Consider the following 25,342-nt stretch of genomic DNA (forward strand, 5'->3'; position numbering starts at 1 on the left):
TAGTTACTATTGGAAGGTGGTGTATACGTCTCAAAGCCTACTCCTGAATAGGAAGGATAAAGATAAGTTAACAAATCTATCAGCAAAAAAAAAAAGGGGGGGGGGGGGGAGTCCATCAGCACACAAAGGCAAATCCCTGAGGATAATGGCATCAGGCAAGACACTTAAGTCAAATTCAGACAGACAGTATTAGAGGAAATTATACTAATAGAGGGTCCCAGTTCATCTTATAACAACAGAGTGAAAAATTAAATTAAGTGGTGTCATCAGAATACTATGGAGGTAAAAAATAAAGGAGTTGTTAATTTGTTTCTCCATCTTCGTGGTGGAAAGAAATTCATGTCATTTTTCTGTCTGAATGCCATATAGCCACAGAGGTATGAAATTTTAAAGCAAGTGGTTCTAAATTAGCTGCATATTTGTGTAGATCTAGTATGGATAAAGAAGGAGTTGTCACATCCATAAAAAAGGAATATAAACACAAAAATGTAGAAATAAGTAAAGTCTGTATGGATCAAAATATACATCATATGTTTGCAGGTTAAAATTGAGAAATATACTGCTTGTGAATGTAGTACCAGTCACAAGCAGTACATTTCTCAATGTCTCCACTGGGTAACTTGGAAGTTTTCATGGCATATTGTGATGGATTATTGTGTTACAAAATTGTTAACGCTTTCATGGTCACTTAGCGGTCAGTTTGTCAAAACGTTGTGTCTCAGGTTCTTCGGCCGATGTTTGTTTGATGAATTTTCAATGTTTCACCAGCATGAGTGGCTGGCATTGTCAAAACTTCAACCACCATTGCTGCTGGTGGACTGAAGTGAGCTTGTGGCCACTAATGCACCTGGTGCACCAATGCCCAAGGGCTTTTTCGTGGCCATGTTCGGTGCAGTTCTCCTCTTGCTACCTGCAGCGGTTGTTCACTGCAGCATGGGAATCCATTATCATAGAGCATAAGCAGCATTGAAGGTTGGAGCACATGGAGAAATCAGTAGTGGCAGAATAAGCACTGTGTGAGGCTGACCACATTGTAAAATACACTGAAATGGTAATTTTGTCTATAGAGAAGAGCTGTCACACCCACCTGTTTAGAGAAGCTATAGAAATACACAAATATGAGAATAGCTTCACCAAGAAAGAAGAAAGCCTCAAGGTGAACGGATCCTGTATTCCCGTGCTGCAGTGAACGACCATCGAAGGTAGGAAGAGGAGAACTGCACTGGGAATGACCACAAAAAAGCCCTTGGACATTGACGTGCCAGGTACATATAATCTGCAGCTACGGGCTTCACTTCAGTCTACCACCAGCAATGCAGGGTGAAGCTTTGACAATTCCAGCCATTTCAGGCTGGAGAAATGTCACAAAAATCATCAAACAAATGTCAACTGAAGAACCTGAGACAGGAGCCAACAGGCAATTATTGTGCTGCCTGTCAGACAAAAGGAAGGCGTTATTAATTTGTGGTCATTTTAACCATGTGATGCAGTTGTCTGCTGCTGTGGACAACTGTTAATGTTGCTTCATTAGCATTTTTAATCAGTCCCCTGAGGCTGCAAATGCACACATGGCACAGCACCAGCGGAGAATATCCACTGGAGTGGACGGTGTGCATTTACAGCCTCAGAATTGATTAAGAATGCCAAAGAAGTGACATTAATGACTGTCTGCTGTAGTGGGCAACTGCACCACAGGTATAATGTTAATTTGTGAAGAAACCTGGCAGAGAAAGTGATCTAGAGGTGCTGTTTGCCACTATAATTTAATATCATTCATAGATTTCTCCACCAGAGTTGCTCAAGATAATGTACTCATACAACAAGCAGAAGTGAAAAAGATGCATGCCTGTCCTGAGGTAAATAGATTGTCAGATCATGATGCACAGTTAGCCACATTATGTATCTAAGCTCCAAGTATGGTTTAGAAACACTTTTAAGAAAACAATGTGATTGATTAATGGCAAAACTTCTGAAGATTTTAAAGAAGGCTTGAAAAACATTTCTGGGTTGTACTTTACAATGAGTCTAATGCTAACTGTAAATTTAATGTATTTCTTAATGAACTTTTCTTCACTTTTGAAAGTATTATTCCTAAAAATATAATTAAATGTAATAGTAGGAAGTCATTAAAAAACCTTGGATCACTGCAGGTATCAGATAAAAGAACTTGTATAAAATAGCCAGAACAAGTAATGATCGAGAAATACTTTTCTATAATGAACTGTACTGTAACGTATTAAGGAAAGATGTAAAAAATCCATGAGTGTCCACACCTTGTCTAAAGTTGACAGATCAGCTTATGAAAAAGACAGGGGGGGTGGGGGGGAGGAGGATGGTAGATTATAGTATTTCTATTAAAGAGAACAAGAGCATTGTGAAAGATAGTTCATATATAGTAGGTATTTTTAATAATTACTTTTAAAAAGTAGACAACAAAATTGGTGCAAATACTGTAATTCAGAAGAGAAAGCAAAACAGCATAAAAGCAATTTAGAGGATATATAGTAAAATAAAAATTAATCTCACACCCCCATTTGAAATAAGGTAGATCATCATGACTCTCAAAAGGTGAAAGCTCATATGTGGTGGATAATATTTCCAACAAGACACTAAAAGGTTGTGGGTCTACAATATGTAATGTTCTTAGTCACTTATGTAATGCTTCCACGGCAGATTAAAAATACACCATTGCTAGGCTGCTCTATAAAAAGGGTGTCTCCACAGAAGTCAGTAACTACTGTCCAGTGTCATCCACCTGTGTAGTAATCCGATACTTATCCAACTGTAGTTTGGAATTTCAAAGGCTACCGAGACAGCTATTTATGCATTTACTAAGCACATGATAAAATCATTAAGTGGTAAAAGATCACCATCTGGGAATTTCTGAACTTATTGAAGGCATTTGAATGTGTCAGTTGTAATATTCTATTAGAGAAATGAAGTTTTTACAGGATACACAGTTCAGCAGATACCTTGTTTAGTTCTTATTCAAGAAACAGACTGAAGAAAGTTACCTTAGGCTGTTAGAGCAATAGAAAGAGGGATGCCACATCATCTGCAAGGGGAGAAATTACAATGGGCATTCCCCCACAGAGAGGGACGCCACATAATCAGAAGGGGAGAAATTACAAGGGAGTCTCACAAAGTTTGATCATTGGGCCGCTACTGTTATTGCTTCATATTAATTTCATTTGACTCAGGATGCACAATTAGTTCTGTTTTATGCAGACTGTACAAGCATTGTTGTTAAACTGACCAAAGAAACATCAAAAGATAAAATAGTAAGTAATGTTTTTGTGAAAGTTACTGACTGATTTTGCACTAATGGCTAGCATTAAATGTTAAAAGAAAGAAAAAGAAAAGTAGCTTACCCATTGTTGTACAGTGAAAAATATCCCACCTCCTATTAACCTTGTAAATCAACAAAAAATGATTAACGGGGCAGAAAATTATAAGTTCTTAAGTGTGCATATTGATAAAAACTTAACTGGACAAACCATAGAGTATACTTGTAAAATGTTCAGGTTTGCCTGTTTTTGCTTTAAGAATAAATGTCAACTTTGGGGATATAGAAGACAGTCACATAGTTTGCATGTTTTCATTTACTGATGCCTTGTGGGATAGTATTGTGGGGTAACTTCTCACCGAGTCTAAAAGTTTCCATTGCAAAAAAGAAAATAATTAGAAGTATGTGTGGGGTTCACTCGTGTATTACTTTTTGGCATCTCTATAAGCAGCTGTGAATGTTAATCACTGCCTCGCAGTACATTTATTCATTTATGAAATTTGTCGTCAATAATCCATCTAAGTTTGTGACTGACAGAGGTATTCACAGGTGCAACACTAGAAGGAAAAATTATCTGCATTATTGTTGAATGGATCTAACTTTGACACAGAAAGGGGTGAGATATGCAGCTACAAAATCTTTAACAATCCACTCGTGGAAATAAAATGTCTGTCATATTAGAAGTAGCGTTCTCAAATGTAGGTTAAGGAGGTTTCTCCATAAAAACTCCTATGCCACTGAGAAAATCTTGGATAGAAATAATTAGCCATTATTACTGAAAAAAAACTGTAAATGGGTAGTATGTGTGTGTGTATATATATATACATTCCACGTGGGAAAAATTATATATAAAAACAAAGATGAGGTGACTTACCGAACAAAAGCGCTGGCAGGTCGATAGACACACAAACAAACACAAACATACACACAAAATTCAAGCTTTCGCAACAAACTGTTGCCTCATCAGGAAAGAGGGAAGGAGAGGGGAAGACGAAAGGAAGTGGGTTTTAAGGGAGAGGGTAAGGAGTCATTCCAATCCCGGGAGCGGAAAGACTTACCTTAGGGGGAAAAAAGGACAGGTATACACTCGCACACACGCACATATCCATCCACACATACAGACACAAGCAGACATATTTATGTCTTTAAATATGTCTGCTTGTGTCTGTATGTGTGGATGGATATGTGCGTGTGTGCGAGTGTATACCTGTCCTTTTTTCCCCCTAAGGTAAGTCTTTCCGCTCCCGGGATTGGAATGACTCCTTACCCTCTCCCTTAAAACCCACTTCCTTTCGTCTTTCCCTCTCCTTCCCTCTTTCCTGATGAGGCAACAGTTTGTTGCGAAAGCTTGAATTTTGTGTGTATGTTTGTGTTTGTTTGTGTGTCTATCGACCTGCCAGCGCTTTTGTTCGGTAAGTCACCTCATCTTTGTTTTTATATATAATTTTTCCCACGTGGAATGTTTCCTTCCATTATATATATATATATTTTTCATCACACACACACACACACACACACACACACACACACACACACAACATGTTTCAAAGTTTTTGCATCAAACGCCTTGTGGTGATAGACCACATCATGAAGAACAATTTTCATTAGAGACAAAAAGTTCACTTACACTTCCCAGAGATGCTGTGCTTCCTTTAGTATTCACCAGCTTTATGATGTTGATATTTCACTGAACTAGCAGAGTCTATTAATCAGTTGTGCTGCATACTATGTACTCCAGTAAAGTGATGGAGTAATTTTCAGCAAGAAAACCTTAAGAATAAGTGTCTCAAAGCAGGGAAAGAGATCTTTGAAGTGAATCACGTACTTCAATTTTGCTGTGCCTACCCACTCTCATATGGAACAGTTGACTGAACTATAGGCAACACTCAAAGCATACACACACTTTAGATTGCCAATACCTTGTGAGCTCACAGGAGCAAAACCAGTACAAAAGGGTGTCTAGCACTGTTGGGCAGTGTCAGGGAACATTTTGTCTCGAAGAAATGTTCTTCCCCATAATGTGATCTATCAGCCCTAGATGTTTGATGCAAATACTTTGAAACACTGTGTGTGTGTGTTTTTCTGTCTTTGTTATTCCACAACATCATGTTTATCAGGAATGCATCCATGGAACAAGCAGCAAACTGACTGACTAACAACTAACTTTGCTGGAAGTTTTTTTTGCACTTGTTGCAGGGTCCATCTGTGGGATCAATGTACAGAGTATTTTGTCAACAAGTGGCTTCCTTGCAAAGGTTCTGGACAGTCATGCAAGAGGTTGATTCTTCTTGTTGGGTCATAGATCCTGAAGAACCAAACCTACGTGATACTGCTCGGAGGATCATCATTGGTAATGTTTCGTTTATGTACATTAATATGTTCACATAGTTGAAAGTCCAGCAGGAAAGAGGCAAGATACCTCTTTCAACATCATGGAGCGAAATGAACTCTGCAGCTGTCGCCTTCTTCCTTTCTACCTCCCCCCGTCCCGTCCCCCAGATTTCTTTTGTTACTTCTGCAGGAATCTGATTTCATCTGCATCTATACTCTGAATCACTGTGATTTGTCATACACTGGAATGAGATTATCTGCAGTGGAAGAGAAGGATATGAAGGGCAGAAAATAAGAAAGAAAGAGAAAGAGAGAGAGAGAGAGAGAGAGAGAGAGTCCTTTCACTTTGTCCATGATGAGGAAAGGGACACTTTGTCTCATGTCAGCTGGACATTCATCATACTTATTTCATTGATGAAGAATATATACTACAATATTCATAATCCCATCCCAGAAAACTATGGGTGTAGTGAATTCATTGACTGGTATAGATGTCATGAATAGAGAGACTTTTTAAATTAACAACAGAATATTCTGATAACAACTTTTTGTTCCAGTGCTCAATTTTTAAGAAATGTCATTCAACAAAATAAACACTATGTATTGGCATGTACAAATGCTTCATGGCCTTTTTGATACACATTTATGAACAAGTTAGGACAGAATAAGAGTACATATTTGCCATTAATCAAAAATATGGACATGTGGATAAAAAGTGGACAAATCAGAATAAAGCCACTAGTTGTTTCCACAGACAAAACAAAACAGAATCTAGAGGTTAGAGAAAGGTTTTGGAAAGCAATCAGATTAATGAAAAGGACATTTACTGCTTGTATACAGGGTTATTACAAATGATTGAAGCGATTTCACAGCTCTACAATAACTTTATTATTTGAGATATTTTCACAATGCTTTGCACACACATACAAAAACTCAAAAAGTTTTTTTAGGCATTCACAAATGTTCAGTATGTGCCCCTTTAGTGATTCAGCAGACATCAAGCCGATAGTCAAGTTCCTCCCACACTCGGCACAGCATGTCCCCATCAATGAGTTCGAAAGCATCGTTGATGCGAGCTCGCAGTTCTGGCATGTTTCTTGGTAGAGGAGGTTTAAACACTGAATCTTTCACATAACCCCACAGAAAGAAATTGCATGGGGTTAAGTCAGGAGAGCGTGGAGGCCATGACACGAATTGCTGATCATGATCTCCACCACGACCGATCCATCGGTTTTCTAATCTCCTGTTTAAGAAATGCCGAACATCATGATGAAAGTGCGGTGGAGCACCATCCTGTGGTACGTTTAGCTCCCTGCTTGCTTTATTCGTCGACTTCCGTGGGCTACGTGCTAAACTTGCCCGCACGCGTTCAACCGTTTCTTCGCCCACTGCAGGCTGACCCATTGATTTCCCCTTACAGAGGCATCCAGAAGCTTTAAACTGCGCATACCATCGCCGAATGGAGTTAGCAGTTGGTGGATCTTTGTTGAACTTCGTCCTGAAGTGTCGTTGCACTGTTATGACTGACTGATGTGAGTGCATTTCAAGCACGACATATGCTTTCTCGGCTCCTGTCGCCATTTTGTCTCACTGCGCTCTAGAGCGCTCTGGCGGCAGAAACCTGAAGTGCGGCTTCAGCCGAACAAAACTTTATGAGTTTTTCTACGTATCTGTAGTGTGTCGTGACCATATGTCAATGAATGGAGCTACAGTGAATTTATGAAATCGCTTCAGTCATTTGTAATAGCCTTGTAAGTGTTAAGCACTCAACATTACCCAGATTAGAGCTTGCTCAGGAGGGACAATGCTTACTGCATCCATACCGTTTCAAAAGCTACACATGCTACTGGGTACAGCTAAGCACAATACAGATTGGCAAACTACTTGTGGGACATTTATCTCACCCCAGTTATATTACACTTGCTCACACATGAAGGGCTCTGCCTTGAGTCAGTATCAAATCTTTTAAAGTGTTAATACTCCTAACAGGCACTTCAGCAGAAACAAATTTTTATTTAGACAACTATATTGATATTGGATTCTGACATGTATGTCACCGAATTGATTTCCAATGAAAAGACTTGTACCAGGCCATTGAGTCACAGGAAATTATTATTATTATTATTATTATTATTATTATAATGACAGATCAGTAACAGGTAGTTCCTGTCAAAGTTAAATATTATTTGTGCTGTTGAAAGAAGCCCTTCACATTGAAACATCAACATCCTGATAAGTTGATTGTGGTCTGGAGTAGGTTTTCCCACCACTCTTGTTGTGCTTTGATACCAATTATGATTATGTGACTAGAACCATATTTTTAATGCTATTATCTCTTAAAAAGTAAGTTAGAAAATTTAAGGTAGCTCAAGCTCAATATACGAGGTCTCTCTAAACAGTATCCAACCTTTAATTTTCCCACGCAAGAAAGAGGAAGAGAGAGGAAAGCTTGGTGCCACTGTACAAAGTACCGTATACTCGAATCCAAGCCACACCTGAAAAATGAGACTCAAAATCAAGGGAAAAAAGTTTTCCCGAATCTAAGCCGCACCTGAAATTTGAGACTCGAAATTCAAGGGGAGAGAAAAGTTTTAGACCACACTTCCAAATCGAAATAAAGTTGATCCATTGTAACATGAGACACAATTAGGTCGAATGGATGAAGATACAGCTACAATAGTTTGGTTCGAGTCACAAACTTAGCAGTTATGCTTTACCAGGTAGCCATTGCTATGTGTCAGGCGCTCCGTCCATATTTATACGGGTACCCGTCCTTTTTTAAGTGCTTCGTCTGGTTTGAATCGATTGCTCATTTTGCTTTGATCTGATAAGTGCCGTTCTCTTTGTTATAGGTGTTTATGTCACTCTAAGCTGAAAATGCATTATTGTATTGTGTCATGCATTGTTTGTCGCATTCCGATAATGAGTGTTTACGACCTGTCGCCACTCGCGGCATGGCTTGCTTTTTGCGCGCTACCACTGTTTAAAAATTAAAAAAAAGAGAGGAATTGTATCATTAGCAAAACAATGGCAAGAGACTGTTATTTGTTGTTACTTACACTGCCGCTTTCTTTGATAATGATGAACAAGAACCAAATAATAGACTGCCTATGATAGAAAATGTTCTGAGCGAGAGTTTAGTGGAAAATTTTCTCTGTTTGAAAATCTTTGCAGACACCTCTTTAGTGCATTACATTCTGCACTGAAATTAGTCATCTTAGATTTAAAAATCTAGTCAGTTGCCGTGCTTCATTTTTGACTGTATCACTATTCACCATAAGAATAATACGATTATAAACATGACATGGTATGTATATTCTTCCACATTTGCTGTTGTCTCACTCTAGTTTCGTAGTTATTAGGCAGTCAGGATTTAAATGAGATAGCGGCAAGCCGAAAGAATACATGGCATAATGTTTACATTCGTATTATTCTTATGGTGAAGAGTGTGTTGTTGTTGTCTTCAGTCCGTAGACTGGTGTGATGCAGCTCTCTACGCTTTACTATCCTGTGCAGTGCAGAGTAGCAACACTTATAAAATAACAATGTAAATAACTTAGAAATTAAACACTGAAATTTAAAACAAAATTTTATAAGGTTTGTAATACATCTTATACGAAATGTTTAAAATATCAGTCATGATACTGAATCACTATCACTTGATTCTTTGTTTCTCATTTCTTCATACAGAGCATCGTCCTCCGTACCATCTAGTGCATTGTATATCGAACATTTTTTAAATGCTTGTTGCACAGTCTGATTTGGAACACACTTCCATGTATCATAAATCCATTGCCACACTTGCGACAAACTTGCATGTTTTACACGTCCTGCTGGTGTCAGTTGTCTGTCGCTTTTCGAAAGCCAGTCTGTGTACATGCGTTTAAGGTTGTCCTTAAATGGTTTATTCAAACAGACATCAAGTAGTTGCAGAATTGACGTCATCCTGCGTGGAATTATTGCAAAGTCCATTTTGATTTCCTCTTTCGTTTTACTGCAGGTGTTTTATGGCCTGCGTACACATGTAATACCAACAGACTGCGTAAACCAAGCATTGCACCAGGACGATTATTCCACACATACCTAATCCATTCCAGCACCATGTCCTCCGAAAACCACCCAGCTTCGTTTGCTTGTACAATTACAGTTTTTGGAAACACTTCCATTTTCGGTGAAGTCTTTTGCTTGAAAACTATGAATGGGGGTAACACATGTCCATCTGCTGTGTGAGCAAGCATGACGGACATCTGCTGTTTTTCACCCCCTGATGTAAGAACACTTATGTCTTTCTTTCCTTTGTTGTCGACCGTATAATTTGACGGCATGTCAAAATATATGGGAGTTTGGTCAGCATTTCCTATCTGACCAAGAAGGTATTGCTTTTCTGTGCGCCGTCTAATTAAGAAACGCTGAAATTACACTAGTTTTTCTTCATTATTTTTCGGCAGCTTCTGTGCAACTAAGTTTGCCTCCGAAGTGAAAAAACGCCAGCCCTTCATAAACAGATCAATCCAGCTGTGACTAGCCTTAAAATTTAAGGGGACTCTGAACGTCCTATACCTCCAATGTTAAATGTAAGGAACATTTTCTTATGAACAATTAACACCAGAATGATGACACTTTCACAGTATAATATTACTTATATTTAATACCATGTACCATATGGATTTTAATTTATTGGTGTTTTTTGGGAAGATATTAATTATTTTGTTACTGAAAATAATTAACACATTTTTTGGCATAGTATCTTTGAAATAAAATCTGTTATCAATTATGTATCACAAAAAGGCTATGATACAAGGTGTATATTGGCACTGTTTACATTCCTTGAAAATTTTGTCTTTATCTCTAATAGTTTAGCAGAAAATGTTCCTTATATGGCAAAAAAAGTGAACTTCTGGAAAACGAGTTTCAAAGTTTCGCTAAAATTTTAGTGGAGTCCAGCACCATAAGAGGGGTTTTCACTGTCACTAGACATCCCCCCATCTAGCCTTCTTTTCACACCTTTCATTCTTTGTCTGGCTTGCCTCTCACACTCCTTTTCTTTCCTTTCAGCATACCATTCCCTTTCATTGTCTATCGACATCATTGCACTCACCATGTACTTTCCGGGCATCACATCCAACTTCTGCAGCACATTGCACTTTATAATGTTACCTTTGTTGTACGTAGCAATGGCATCATATACTCCAAAATGAAGAGAATGAATTTCCACAAACACATTTTTTGGGATTCTGGTCCAAATTACCGTATTTACTCGAATCTAAGCCGCACCTGAAAAATGAGACTTGAAATCAAGGAAAAAAATTTTTTCCAAATCTAAGCCGCACCTGAAATTTGAGACTCGAAATTCAAGGGGAGAGAAAAGCTTTAGGCCGCACCTCCAAATCGAAACAACGTGGTCCATTGTAATATGAGACACAATTTATGTTGAATGAATGACGATACAGCTACAATAGTTTGGTTCGAGTCGTAAGCTTAGCAGTTAAGCTTTACCAGGTAGCCATTGCTATGCGTCAGGCGTTCCACCCGTGTTTATACGGGTACCCATCCTTTTTCACGTGCTTCGTCTGGTTTGAATTGATTGCTTATTTTTCTTTGATCTGATAAGTGTCATTCTCTTTCTTATAGGTGTTTACGTCACTCTAAGCTGAAAATGCATTATTGTACTGTGTCATGCGTGATTTGTAGCATTCTGATAATGAGTGTTTGCGGCCTGTCGCCGCTCGCGGCATGGCTTGCTTTTGTGCACACTACCGATGCTTACAATTTAAAAAAAAAAGAAAAAAAGGAATCGTCTCATTAGTAAAACAATAGCAAGAGACTGCTATTTGTTGTTACTTACGCTGCTGCTTTCTTTGATAATGATCAGCAAGAACCAAATAATAGACTGCGTATGACAGATGCTTTGAATGAGAGTTTAGTGAAAATTTTTCTCCGTTTGAAACTCTTTGCAGATGCCTCTTTAGTACATTACATTCTGCACAGGAATTAGTCATCGTAGATTTAAAAATCTAGTCAATTGCAGTACTTCATTTCTGACTGTATCACTATTAGGCATAAGAATAATACAAATATGAACATGACATGATATGTATTATTCTTCCGCATTTGCTGTTGTCTCACTCTAGTTTCGTAGTTTATTAGGCAGACAGGATTTAAATGAGTTAGCAGGAAACACGAAAGAATACATGGCAAAATGTTTATATTCGTATTAGTCTTATGGTGAACAGACTACTGCATGTGATTCACAATTCATAAAAGTTCCTATAAGGGACCATCTCTTCTCACAGGTAGGAAAAAATTCAGAATGTAGAGTTGGCCATATTGCCATAGATCCCAAACAGTCTTGCCAGTCGGATTTTCGTAGTCCATTGAAATGCTGCTACATTCGAAGATGAACAATACGGAATTTGTATTAACTTCGTTGGATAATGTATGAAAATGCTGTGGTCGAAACTCTGGGCGGAGAAAAAAGCTCGTTTTCCACTTTTTTTTTTTTTAAATTTATTTACTGACGCAGTGGTTTTGGCGCCAGTATTTAGTTATGGCGGCACCTACCAACATTTTTCAGAACTTCCGCTTATTTTGCACTCGATTCTAAGCCGCAGGCGGTTTTTTGGATTACAAAAACCAGAAAAAAAGTGCGGCTTAGATTTGAGTAAATACAATACATTATTCACACTCTCATTTTGATTTTGTGTACGTCCATGGAGACATTTCTTCACAAGTTGAGTTGCAGAAAGATCTCTGAAAATTGGTTTTATAGCCTTCATGACAGTTTCTGGTAGACTGTGATTATGATTGTACTTGCACCAGCAATTGGGTCCCTGTGGGCGTAGTTCCATGTAGTGGTTCCTCGTCAGTCGATAAGGTGTGGTAGTAAAGTGCCATTACAGCCTTTTCCATTGCATCAACACTGTGAGTATTTTGTCTTATTGCCAGTCCATAATCTCTCTGCAATCTGTTGATTACCTCATCTGTCAATCTTTTAGCTCCACCCAAAGATTTTCCATCACTGAGTACTTGGCCTTTCATTGTGGTCTTCAGTCGACGCAGCCTTGTTCCCATACGTTTCTGAACATGACCTATACACTCCTGTTTAGTAATGGTAACATCATTTCCATAAGGTTTCAGTTAAGATACAGCAGCAAAAAACTTCGAATCACCATCCCCCAGGAACTGTAGGTATCTGACCTTGTAACACAGAAGAGAGCGACTGAAAATGTCTTTCACACCGGAAACTTCCATGGACCCACTAGACCCACTGTAATTCCTTTGACAGTTTTCTGCATGCTCATCCTTCACTCTTTTAGGACACCTACAGTGCTTGGATTTAATTACAACATCTATAACTTCTGTAGTATCAGCACTTGTTGCCGTTATTACCCCATTATGTGAAGTGTGCCCACACTTCTGCCACGTACCATCTAGTCCGACAATAAGGTCCCGAGGATTCTGAACATCTGGAATTTCTTCATTCACCGCCACAGCCTCCTCCACAGCTTCTTTCATGGATTCTTGTGCAATATCTTCAACACAGGATCCAACAACAGAGTTATATTTTGAGAATTTCGTTGGTGGTGGTGGTAGATTCATTACACCACAAAACATTTGACCAGCAGAGTATCCCTTACCGATTGACCTTAGAGGATAAACACATCTAATATTTGCACCATAGTACTATCAGTTTCACCTTGGCCTATTTCGACATATTCTGAGTTCCAAAATGAAACACTGTAATGACAACTAGTACAATGGAGACAGATTTCTGCTGCAAGTCCTATATGTCGCTTGACATTTACTGACATACTCAATTTGCAACATTCCTTACACAGTACTGAACTCTGAATCACCTTTGAGAGCAATGAAATGTTAATTATTTCATTCACATTATCCTCACTACACTTCTCCAGTAAACTGCAGTATTTTTCAGTTGATCCATGCAACTTCTTGCTTGTGCTAGAGACAGGAGTAGATTTCACTTCATGAATAACCTCACTATTTTCAGAATCATTTCCCAAGGTCAGAAAAATTGTCACAGTTCCACTAGTGCACCTCAGAGGAGGCTTCTTCCTCTTGTAAACTCTGTTACTAAATGGAGGCATATTTGATAAGTTACAGTTACACAACAGAAATACAACACAAATCGTGCAATAAGCATCAAATGCTCAATGTAAACAACAGTATCCAAAGACTACAATACGCAGACAAAACAATTGCCTATCAAATCGTGTTGCAAACATAATATAAAGTCTTTGGAAAGACTGGAAGTTTTGAAAAACGATGTTTTCAATGAACATGTATCCACGGAAATTCAATGTCGCGACATGCCCTCTACAGCACATTATTGAAAATTGTATTTTCAATACTTGGAGTTGAGCTACAGGTAAGATTAATATGTCATTTTAAAGAGGAAGATCTGTAGTATTTTATTTCACAATAAACTGAAAACCCAAAAGTTCATCATTTTTAGGTTCCGGGTTTCCTTAAGATTTTTTGCTCTCTAGCAATTTCATGTGCCTTAATTTTTAAAATTTCGGCATTCACAGGCAGGAATTTCTGACGCTGTTCCTTAACAAATTCATTTAAAATCATTTATAGTGCATGATATCGGCCACACTTTGGCCCACTAAATGCTTTCCCTCTGCTTGAACATTCAGCAGTCGTCATCGCCTGACGTTTCTCTCATCAATCCCGTATCGCAGACCTGCAGCACAATTAGAACATTGTTCCGCAAAAGAAATAACTCCCCTCTTGAATTTGGCACTATAATGAAAGCGCTACATTATGGTTCACGAACACCAACAAGCACTTCACAAAATTCCACAAAGCAATAGGTGCCACTACGTGAAATCTTAATGAGCCCCAGCGTAGCAACTTGTGCAACAATCCTGAAGCCTTGGGCATTGTTGGTATTTTTGTGTAAAGAAATTTATTTTTGTTGCTACGAATATTTGAAAGGCTGCTACATTTGAAGATATGGAATTTCTATTTACTTCGTTGGATAATATATGAAAATGCAGTGGTTGAAACTCGGGGCAGAGAAAAGAGCTCGTCTTCTACCACCTTTATATAGCTTTCGCAACCCAAGGTTGCTTCATCAGGAAAGAGGTAAGGAGAGGGAAACACGAAAGGATGTGGGTTTTAAGGGAGAGGGTAAGGAGTCAATCCAATCCCGGGAGCGGAAAGACTTACCTTATGGGGGAAAAGGGACAGTTATACACTCGCACGCACACACACACATATCCATCCGCATATATACAGACACAAGCAGACATGTGTAAAGGCGAAGAGTTTGGGCAGAAATGTCAGTCGAGGCAGAAGTACAGAGGCAAAGATGTTGTTGAGTGACAAGTGATGTACGAGGGGCGGCAACTTGAAATTAGCGGAGGTTGGGGCCTGGTGGGTAACGGGAAGAGAGGACATATTGAAGGGCAAGTTCCCATCTCCGGAGTTCTGATAAGTTGGTTGTCAGTGGGAAGTATCCAGATAACCTGGACGGTGTAACACTGTGCCAAGATGTGCTGGCCATGCACCAAGGCATGTTTAGCCACAGGGTGATCCTCATTACCAACAAACACCGTGTGCCTGTGTCCGTTCATGCGAATGGACAGTTTGTTGCTGGTCACTCCCACATAGAAGGCTTCACAGTGTAGGCAGGTGAGTTGGTAAATCACGTAGGTGCTTTCACACGTGGCTCTGCCTTTGATCGTGTACATCTTCCGGATTACAGGACTGGAGTAGGTGGTGGTGGGAGGGTGCATGGGACAGGTTTTACACCAGGGGCGGTTACAGGGGTAGGAGCCAGAGGGTAGGGAAGGTGGTTTGGGGATTTCATAGGGATGAACCAAGAGGTTACGAAGGTTAGGTGGACGGCGGAAAGACACTCTTGGTGGAGTGGGGAGGATTTCGTGAAGGATGGATGTCATTTCAGGGCAGGATTTGAGGAACTTGTATCCCTGCTGGAAAGCCACATTCAGAGTCTGATCCAGTCCTGGAAAGTATCCTGTCACAAGTGGGGCACTTTTGGGGTTCTTCTTTGGGAGGTTCTGGGTTTGAGGAAGTGGCTCTGGTTATTTGCTTCTGTACCAGGTCGGGAGGGTAGTTGCGGGATGCGAAAGCTGTTTTCAGGTTGTTGGTGTAATGGTTCAGGGATTTGGGATTGGAGCAGATTCATTTGCCATGAAGACCTAAGCTGTAGGGAAGTCACCGTTTGATATGGAATGGGTGGCAGCTGTCATAATGGAGGTACTATTGCTTGTTGGTGGGTTTGATGTGAACGGATGTGTGAAGCTGGCCATTGGACAGATGGAGGTCAACGTCAAGGAATGTGGCATGGGATTTAGAGTAGGACCAGGTGAATCTGATGGAACCAAAGGAGTTGAGGTTGGAGAGGAAATTCTGGACTACTTCTTCACTGTGAGTCCAGATCATGAAGATGTCATCAATAAATCTGTACCAAACTTTGGGTTGGCAGGCCTGGGTAACCAAGAAGGCTTCCTCTAAGCAACCCATAAATAGGTTGGCATACGAGGGGGCCATCCTGGTACCCACAGCTGTTCCCTTTAATTGTTGGTATGTCTGACCTTCAAAAGTGAAGAAGTTGTGGGTCAGGATGAAGCTGGCTAAGGTAATGAGGAAAGAGGTTTTAGGTAGGGTGGCAGGTGATCGGCGTTAAAGGAAGTGCTCCATCGCAGCGAGGCCCTGGACGTGCGGGATATTTGTGTATAGGGAAGTGGCATCAATGGTTACAAGGATGATTTCCGGGGGTAACATAATTGGGTAAGGATTCCAGGCGTTCGAGAAAGTGGCTGGTGTCTTTGATGAAGGATGGGAGACTGCATGTAATGGGTTGAAGGTGTTGATCTACGTAGGCAGAGATACATTCTGTGGGGGCTTGGTAACCAGCTATGATGGTGCGTCCGGGATGTTTGGGTTTGTGAATTTTAGGAAGTAGGTAGAAGGTAGGGGGTGCGGGGTGTCGGTGGGGTCAGGAGGTTGATGGAGTCAGGTGAAATGTTTTGTAGGGGGCCTAAGGTTCTGAGGATTCCTTGAAGCTCCGCCTGGACATCAGGAATGGGATTACCTTGGCAAACTTTGTATGTAGTGTTGTCTGAAAGCTGACGCAGTCCCTCAGCCACATACTCCCGACAATCAAGTACCACGGTCGTGGAACCCTTGTCAGCCGAAAGAATGACGATGGATCGGTCAGCTTTCAGATCACAGATAGCCTGGGCTTCAGCTGTGGTGATGTTGGGAGTAGGATTAAGGTTTTTTAAGAAAGATTGAGAGGCAAGGCTGGAAGTGAGAAATTCCTGGAAGGTTTGGAGGGGGTGATTTTGAGGAAGACGAGGTGGGTCCCGCTGTGATGGAGGAGTGAACTGTTCCAGGCAGGGTTCAATTTGGATAGTGTCTTGGGGAGTTGGATCATTGGGAGTAGGATTAGGATTATTTTTCTTCGTGGCAAAGTGATATTTCCAGCAGAGACTACGAGTGTAGGACAATAAATCTTTCACGAGGGCTGTTTGGTTGAATCTGGGAGTGGGGCTGAAGGTGAGGCCTTTGGATAAGACAGAGGTTTCGGATTGGGAGAGAGGTTTGGAGGGAAGGTTAACTACTGAATTGGGGTGTTGTGGTTCCTGATTGTGTTGACTAGAATTTAGAGGTTTTGGGCGGAGTGAAGCTGGAAGTGGGAGATTGAGCAGATGGAAGAGACTGGGTCTGTGAGCAATGAGAGGAGGTTGAGGTTTGTTGGAAAGGTTGTGGAGGGTGAGTGAGTTGCCTTTCCGGAGGTGGGAAACCAGGAGATTGGATAGTTTTTTGAGGTGGAGGGTGGCATGCTGTTCTAATTTGCGGTTGGCCTGTAGGAGGATGCTCTGAACAGCCGGTGTGGATGTGGGAGAGGAAAGATTGAGGACTTTGACTAGGGATAGGAGTTGATGGGTGTGTTCATTGGCTGAGTTGATGTGTAGGTGAAGGAATAGGCGGGTGAGGGCTATGGATTGTTCAGTTTGGAACTCGTATAGGGACTGATGGAAAGAAGGGTTACAGCCAGAGATGGGAACTTTAAGTGTGAGGCCTTTGGGGGTAATGCCAAATGTCAGACAAGCCTGAGTGAATAAAATATTGGAGCGTAATCTGACTAGGGCGAAGGCATGTTTGCGGAGGGAATGTAAATAAAACTTAATGGGGTCATTGTGGGGATGTTGTAAGGGTGACATGGTATTAGAAGGTGGAAAGTGTAACATGAAGATTAAGTGACAATAAAAACATATGGGGAGAGATAAAGGTGAAGTAGAAATTAACTGGAGTTCTGGTGTGAAAAAAGTCGAAAAAGTGTTGGTTTAAGCAGAGCTATGTTGATCCTTTGTGAACTTGGGTTGGTAAACAACGATGTGTACAAATGTTAGGTAGTTGTGTTGCCTCCAAAACACGTTAAAGGGTGGAGAAATACGGGAAAATATCGAAAAAACTGTGTGTAAATGTATTAAAAGGACTGATTATGTGGTGGCAGATTATGAAAATGAGGCTAACAATTGTCTGATGAAGAAGTAATAACGTTAAAGCCTGTGGGAAGCTGCTAAAAAATGATCGGTTATGTGGGAAAAACGGGAATGGAAATAAAACGAAAGTTGTTAGAACTATCTGAAATGGTTGTTTAATAGGTGAAAGGTTACACAAGAATTGTATATAAACTGGGAACGGTGGATTTTATAGCAGTGGTAGTGTTGAAAGGGTTAAAAAAAATTTTGTTATGGTTTGGAAGTAAATTATGTATTATTGAGTATATACAGGCTGGATAAATTGTATGGTGGATTATGGAGAAAAGGGAAGGTGAATACAAAGTGAAACTACTTGCACAAAGAAAAAGAGAAAGTAAGATGACAGAAAAGATTTCTAAATGCAACAGTGACAATAAAAAACGTAATAGTTGGGTTCAAGTTAATGATATGAATATAATAGAAAGAAACATTCCACATGGGAAAAATATATTAAAAAAGATGCTGTGACTTACCAAATGGGAAAGCACTGCTAGATAGGCACAATAAAAACACACACAAATATCAAGCTTTCGCAACCCACGGTTGCTTCATCAGGAAAGAGGAAAGGAGAGGGAAAGACGAAAGGATGTGGGTTTTAAGGGAGAGGGTAAGGAGTCATTCCAATCCTGGGAGCGCGGAAAGACTTACCTTAGGGGGAAAAAGGGACAGGTATACACTCGCACACACACACACATATCCACCCACACATATACAGACACAAGCAGACATATGTAAAGGCAAAGAGTTTGGGCAGAGATGTCAGTCGAGGCGGAAGTACAGAGGCAAAGAGTTGTTGAGTGACAAGTGATATACAAGGGGCAGCAACTTGAAATTAGCAGAGGTTGAGGCATGGTAGGTAACGGGAAGAGAGGATATATTGAAGGGCAAGTTCCCATCTCCGGAGTTCTGATAAGTTGGTGTCAGTGGGAAGTATCCAGATAACCCGGACGGTGTAACACTGTGCCAAGATGTGCTGGCCGTGCACCAAGGCATATTTAGCCACAGGGTGGTCCTCATTACCAACAAACACTGTGTGCCTGTGTCCATTCATGTGAATGGACGGTTTGTTGCTGGTCATTCCCAAATAGAAGGCTTCACAGTGTAGGCAGGGCAGTTGGTAAATCACGTGGGTGCTTTCACACGTGGCTCTGCCTTTGATCCTGTACACCTTCCAGGTTACAGGACTGGATTAGGTGGTGGTGGGAGGGTGCATGGGACAGGTTTTACACTGGGGGCAGTTACAGGGGTAGGAGCCAGAGGGTAGGGAAGGTGGTTTGGGGATTTCATAGGGATGAACCAAGATGTTACGCAGGTTAGGTGGACGGCGGAAAGACACTCTTGGTGGGGTGGGGAGGATTTAATGAAGGATGGATCTCATTTCAGGGTGGGATTTGAGGAAGTCGTATCCCTGCTGGAGAGCCACATTCAGAGTCTGATCCAGTCCCGGAAAGTATCCTGTCACAAGTGGGGCACTTTTGGGGTCACATAGAAGGCTTCACAGTGTAGGCATGTCAGTTGGTAAATCACGTGGTTGCATTCACACGTGGCTCTGCCTTTGATCGCATGAATGGTCACAGGCACACCGTGTTTGTTGGTAATGAGGATTTCCCTGTGGCAAAACATGCCTTGGAGCACGGCCAGCACATCTTGGCACAGAGTTACACTGTCACGGTTATCTGGATTCTTCCCACTGACACCAACCTATCAGAACTCTGGAGATGGGAACTTGCCCTTCAATATATCCTCTCTTCCCGTTACCCACCTGGCCTCAACCTCCGCTAATTTCAAGTTGCCGCCCCACGTACATCACTTGTCACTCAACATCTTTGCCTCTGTACTTCCGCCTCGACTGACATCTCTGCCCAAACTCTATGCCTTTACATGTCTGCTTGTGCCTGTATATGTGTTCCATCAACGTACCAACGCTTTCGTCGGCAGAAGTTGGTTGTGGCGGCACCTACCAACATTTTTCAGAGCTTCCACTTATTTTGCACTTGATTCTAAGCCACAGGCGGTTTTTTGGGTTACAAAATCCGGAAAAAAAGTGCTGTTTAGATTCAAGTAAATACGGTAAATGAACCACTTTAATTTTCATAAATGTAGATTCTTTGTTGATATCCAGCCAACCATTGCAACATCAAAGATGAAAACTGTGTGTGAGCAAGACTAAGACTTAGGCTGTCCAGCACTCGTAGATAAAATTCATAATGTTTTCATCCAAAATTATTAATGTCATGATATTTTATAAATCTGGTCTCTGTGATACAAGTATAAGGTAACTTCCTAACTAACCAATCTCTCATTTATAGGTGAAAATGTCTCTTTGCAACTGCAGGTGAATCCATGGGATCCTTGTTCTCGTCCTGATATCAAATTTCTAGGGCCAGAAAAAACTGTGTCAGAGTTCCGTGAGAGACTCATTTACAGATTTGAGGTAAATGTTCAGAATTTTGAGACTGTTTTTATTGTTTTACTTGTAATGTGCAGATAGTTTTAACTCTTGTGTTCTCCTAGTACAAAAATATTTCATTTCAATTTCTCATGTTGTTTATCCTCATTTCCAGGAATGGGATTCTGAGAGCAGCCTTCCAGACAACCTTAAATCAGTTTTGGGTTTCGAAAGCTTTCCTGAGAAACCAGAAGGTACTGGTGAGGATGAGGCAAACCTTTTGATACGACCAGGAGAATGTTTTGTTTGCTTTTCAGTTCGCTTGGAGGGTAGCTTGCCATCAGAGGCTTGTCCATCTGAAAGATGTGGCAGCATATTTCACATGGACTGTCTTTATCAGGTGTGTGTCTGTTGCATAAAAATACAAAGTGATACTGTGTAGACTCGTAATATCCATAGACAAAATGTTTTTTTTTTTTTAGTCCAAGTTAATAACTGCGCACTCATATTAGTGCCACAAGACTATGAGAAAGCATAGGACATAATTGACAGATAATACCAGAAACATTGATTCACACGTATCTGTTAAAACTATTTTACTCTGTCTCTAACCTGACTTCTCCATGGGGAAAAACTGCAGTTGATGTTTTGTAAGGCCTGATCATGGGATCATTACTATTATTGCTCTTCTTTAATTATCTACAGTATGCTTCTATTTGAATCAGAAAGCAAAATTACAGTGAAACCCTGCTTTTACACTTTTCAAGCGACTTCAAAAAATGGTGTAAAATGTGGGAAAAAGTAAAATTTTGGAAATAACGTTTTAAGCTGTTAAAGTTATGTATTGGATACCCCCTTGCATTTTCGCACTTCGTGTATGTGTACATAATAGGCATCAAAATGTTCATGTTAGGGACTTTTTATTAGCTAAAAATGGTTTGCTATCTACTAAAAACCACTGATATGAATGGGAACTGATAATTGGGAAGCAGAAATGTTGGACTCAATTTCATACATCATTATCGATGTTTTTGGAATGCCTGCACTGTCATTCGATATTTAAATAATGAGGCACTGCATCAGTTACTATTATTTCATGCTTAGCACAGTGTGTTTCAAGAATTTTTTCTTGATATCAAGTGCAAATATTTACCTAAGTATTGTGTGTGGTGTTTGCATATTTGTTGATTTGTTGCTCTGCGTCTCTTGAACTGTAACTGCCTTTTTGAGGTTATTCGGTACTATGTTTCCTCAGTTACGTAGAAAACCACATAAACGTAATCTATCACCAAAAATACGTATGTAAATATTGCTCTTAACAACGAGAATAAATCCTTGAAACATGTTTTACTCAGTGCGAGAATATGCGTAATTCGCGCTGTGTTTAAACCAAAAACATTTGATCAGTGCAAACAGAATGAAGGTGTCAACCACTGCTTCAAGTGGCCAAAAGACGAAACACATTGAATATGTATAGTTGTGTGGCCATCTTCTGCAGCAGCTGTTAATATCTGTCATTATAGGTTATCTGTCTTGAGCTGACTGCAGTGTAACTAAAATTTACATTAATTACATTGTGGTCATCTCAAGACAGATAACCTATAATAACAGACACTAAATATGGTTCGACAGACGTGTGACGACTATTACAAAAATCACACAACTGTGCATGCACTGTAGAAACAGTATGGAAATGGTGTGACTGGTCATGATACATTTGGACATATGAACCTAGTTACTCCTATCCTACTAAGTAGAGCACCCTGGTGACAAGAAACTTAACCATATAACTTTTGTAAACACTACTTGATGGCTAGTGGTTGTTTTTTCCCCAAGAACATTTTTTCATAAAGTGTAAACATGAGAAAATTATAAATATGTTGACACAAAATTTGATGGGAACGATAAAAGTGTCGAAGTTGGTGGGGAAACGTTAATTCCAGGAATGTAGAAGTTGGGTAATACTGTAGTGTTTTTGCTAGTTACAACTACCATTGCCAAGCTGACTAAAAAAGGTCAACAGAAGGAATAGTACATTATGTTTTTGTTAAAGTTAGCTAGTGGTGTTACACAAATAGGCAAGCTTCAAAGCTTGAAAAAACACAAAACTTTCAAAAATGTTTCACATCCAATAAATACAGTGTACCAACAAGAAACTAAAAATTAGTATAAAATTTGTAACTTCTTGATGAAGGAGTTCAGAGCTGGAAAAACTATGTATTATATCCAAACCATTTAGTTTTTGTTACTTTTGCCACAGGAATTACCTAAATTTAGAGACAAAGAAATCAGTAAGTTATATTTTCTGTAATAAAAAATAAAATAAAATTCTTTTTTGATCCTTACGGAATTTTGTTTCGTATATAAGAACAAGTTTAAACAGAATGTATATGTGGACAAGAAAAAAAAATCCCTGATTTTTCCAGATTTCCCAGCCAAAACTACATTTTTTCCTGGGGGAAAATACGCATTTTCCTTGAGAAAAATACATTTTCTCCATGTTAAGTGATGGTATACGTTTGCTCAAGATTGTAAAACTTATCAATTCTTTGAATGGTAAAAGGTTTTATGCAATGGTGTAGAACTCCCCAAACTTCAGGAAACATAACCCAGCAAAAACACAATAATGCATTTTGGAAAAATCTTCGATGAGCGGCAACATGCACACTGTGTATTTTTGTATTAAATACAAATTCCATCAACCACAGATGTTAGTTTCTGAAGCACTGAAATCAAGAGTGTGATGCGCTTTTGTCACCCAGTCATAGCTCACATCATGTTATCTCACCAGCAAATGACAGTGGATATTCAGAGTGTAGGACATGTGATGTAGGCAGCCAATAACAGCATCTGTGAGCTAGTCTGCCAATAACAACATCACTGTTAAGTAAGAGCATGAACACACAAATAGAAAAAGTTCATAGCTTAAATTAATGTACATACAGCACGAGGTGCATTCAAGTTCTAAGGCCTCCGATTTTTTTTCTCCAGACTGGAAAGAGATAGAAGCATGCGCATTGTTTTAAAATGAGGCCGCGTTCATTGTCAATACGTCCCAGAGATGGCAGCACCATACAGCAGATGGAATTTTACCGCCAGCGGCGAGAATGAGAACTGTTTTAAATACTTAAAATGGCAACGTTTCCCTTACTTGAACAGCGTGCAATCATTCGTTTTCTGAATTTGCGTGGTGTGAAACCAATTGAAATTCATCGACAGTTGAAGGAGACATGTGGTGATGGAGTTATGGATGTGTCGAAAGTGCGTTCGTGCATGCGACAGTTTAATGAAGGCAGAACATCGTGTGACAACAAACCGAAACAACCTCGGGCTCACACAAGCCGGTCTGACGACATGATCGAGAAAGTGGAGAGAATTGTTTTGGGGGATCGCCGAATGACTGTTGAACAGATTGCCTCCAGAGTTGGCATTTCTGTGGGTTCTGTGCACACAATCCTGCATGACGACCTGAAAATGCTAAAAGTGTCATCCAGGTGGGTGCCACGAATGCTGACGGGCGACCACATGGCTGCCCGTGAGGCATGTTGCCAAGCAATATTGATGCGCAACGACAGCATGAATGGGACTTTCTTTTCGTCGGTTGTGACAATGGACGAGACATGGATGCCATTTTTCAATCCAGAAACAAAGCGCCAGTCAGCTCAATGGAAGCACACAGATTCACCGCCACCAAAAAAATTTCGGGTAACCGCCAGTGCTGAAAAAATGATGGTGTCCATGTTCTGGGACAGCGAGGGCGTAATCCTTACCCATTGCGTTCCAAAGGGCACTACGGTAACAGGTGCATCCTACGAAAATGTTTTGAAGAACAAATTCCTTCCTGCACTGCAACAAAAACGTCCGGGAAGGGCTGCGTGTGTGCTGTTTCACCAAGACAACGCACCTGCACATCAAGCTAACGTTACGCAACAGTTTCTTGGTGATAATAACTTTGAAATGATTCCTCATGCTCCCTACTCACCTGACCTGGCTCCTAGTGACTTTTGGCTTTTTCCAACAATGAAAGACACTCTCCGTGGCTGCACATTCACCAGCCGTGCTGCTATTGTCTCAGCGATTTTCCAGTGGTCAAAACAGACTCCTAAAGAAGCCTTCGCCGCTGCCATGGAATCATGGCGTCAGCTTTGTGAAAAATGTGTACGTCTGCAGGGCGATTACGTCGAGAAGTAACGCCAGTTTCATCGATTTCGGGTGAGTAGTTAATTAGAAAAAAAATCGGAGGCCTTAGAACTTGAATGCACCTCGTATAGCTACAAGAAGAGCTAAGCTTTCACATATAATATTGTTTTTTTTCCCCTCATGTTGCACTGTAAGGACTGTCAAACACAAATGCGCCAGTAAAATTTTAAGTGATGATATAAAAGTCTGGTCTTCTGAGCCCAAAATTTTTCAAAGTTGCTGTCCCTCAATTTGTTAAATTTTGAACGAAAGTCAAACACTCTGTGATGCAAGAAATTCATCAAACATACTCACACATAACATAATTCACCTTGCATAAAAGGTAATTTATGTTGAAAGTAACGTATCTCAAAACACCATTCGCAATATTACCCTGCGACATGCTAGGAATAGGTTTGTTTGAGCAGTTGCCAGATAGTGCCAGAAGACAGGCATTACTGTACATGCACAGCTATGATGATGTAGGAAGCCCTTGCTTGGTGTTTGCTCTGCTCATACACCCTATGTTGCATTTTTGTTCGGAATTTCGTTTTTAGTGGAGCATCATGTGGCCATGTTCGCAGTATGGCAAGTTGATCGGAGGGGACATAC

The 25,342-nt window shown here is 40.2% G+C and overlaps 1 protein-coding gene across 3 annotated transcripts in view; it reads left to right on the top strand.

Moving 5' to 3' along the window:
• The window catches only part of LOC124544629 (E3 ubiquitin-protein ligase FANCL), a 112,151-nt gene that overhangs the window by 34,029 nt on the left and 52,780 nt on the right, over nt 1-25,342 (top strand). For all 3 annotated transcript variants that reach the window (XM_047123237.1, XM_047123235.1, XM_047123236.1), the window contains exons 5-7: nt 5,483-5,636; nt 20,472-20,596; nt 20,727-20,951. In XM_047123237.1, the coding sequence (XP_046979193.1) occupies nt 5,483-5,636; nt 20,472-20,596; nt 20,727-20,951 (504 nt within the window). The remainder of the gene's footprint in view (nt 1-5,482; nt 5,637-20,471; nt 20,597-20,726; nt 20,952-25,342) is intronic.

The sequence above is a fragment of the Schistocerca americana genome, chromosome 8 (genome assembly GCF_021461395.2).
Source record: "Schistocerca americana isolate TAMUIC-IGC-003095 chromosome 8, iqSchAmer2.1, whole genome shotgun sequence".
Taxonomy (NCBI): domain Eukaryota; kingdom Metazoa; phylum Arthropoda; class Insecta; order Orthoptera; family Acrididae; genus Schistocerca; species Schistocerca americana.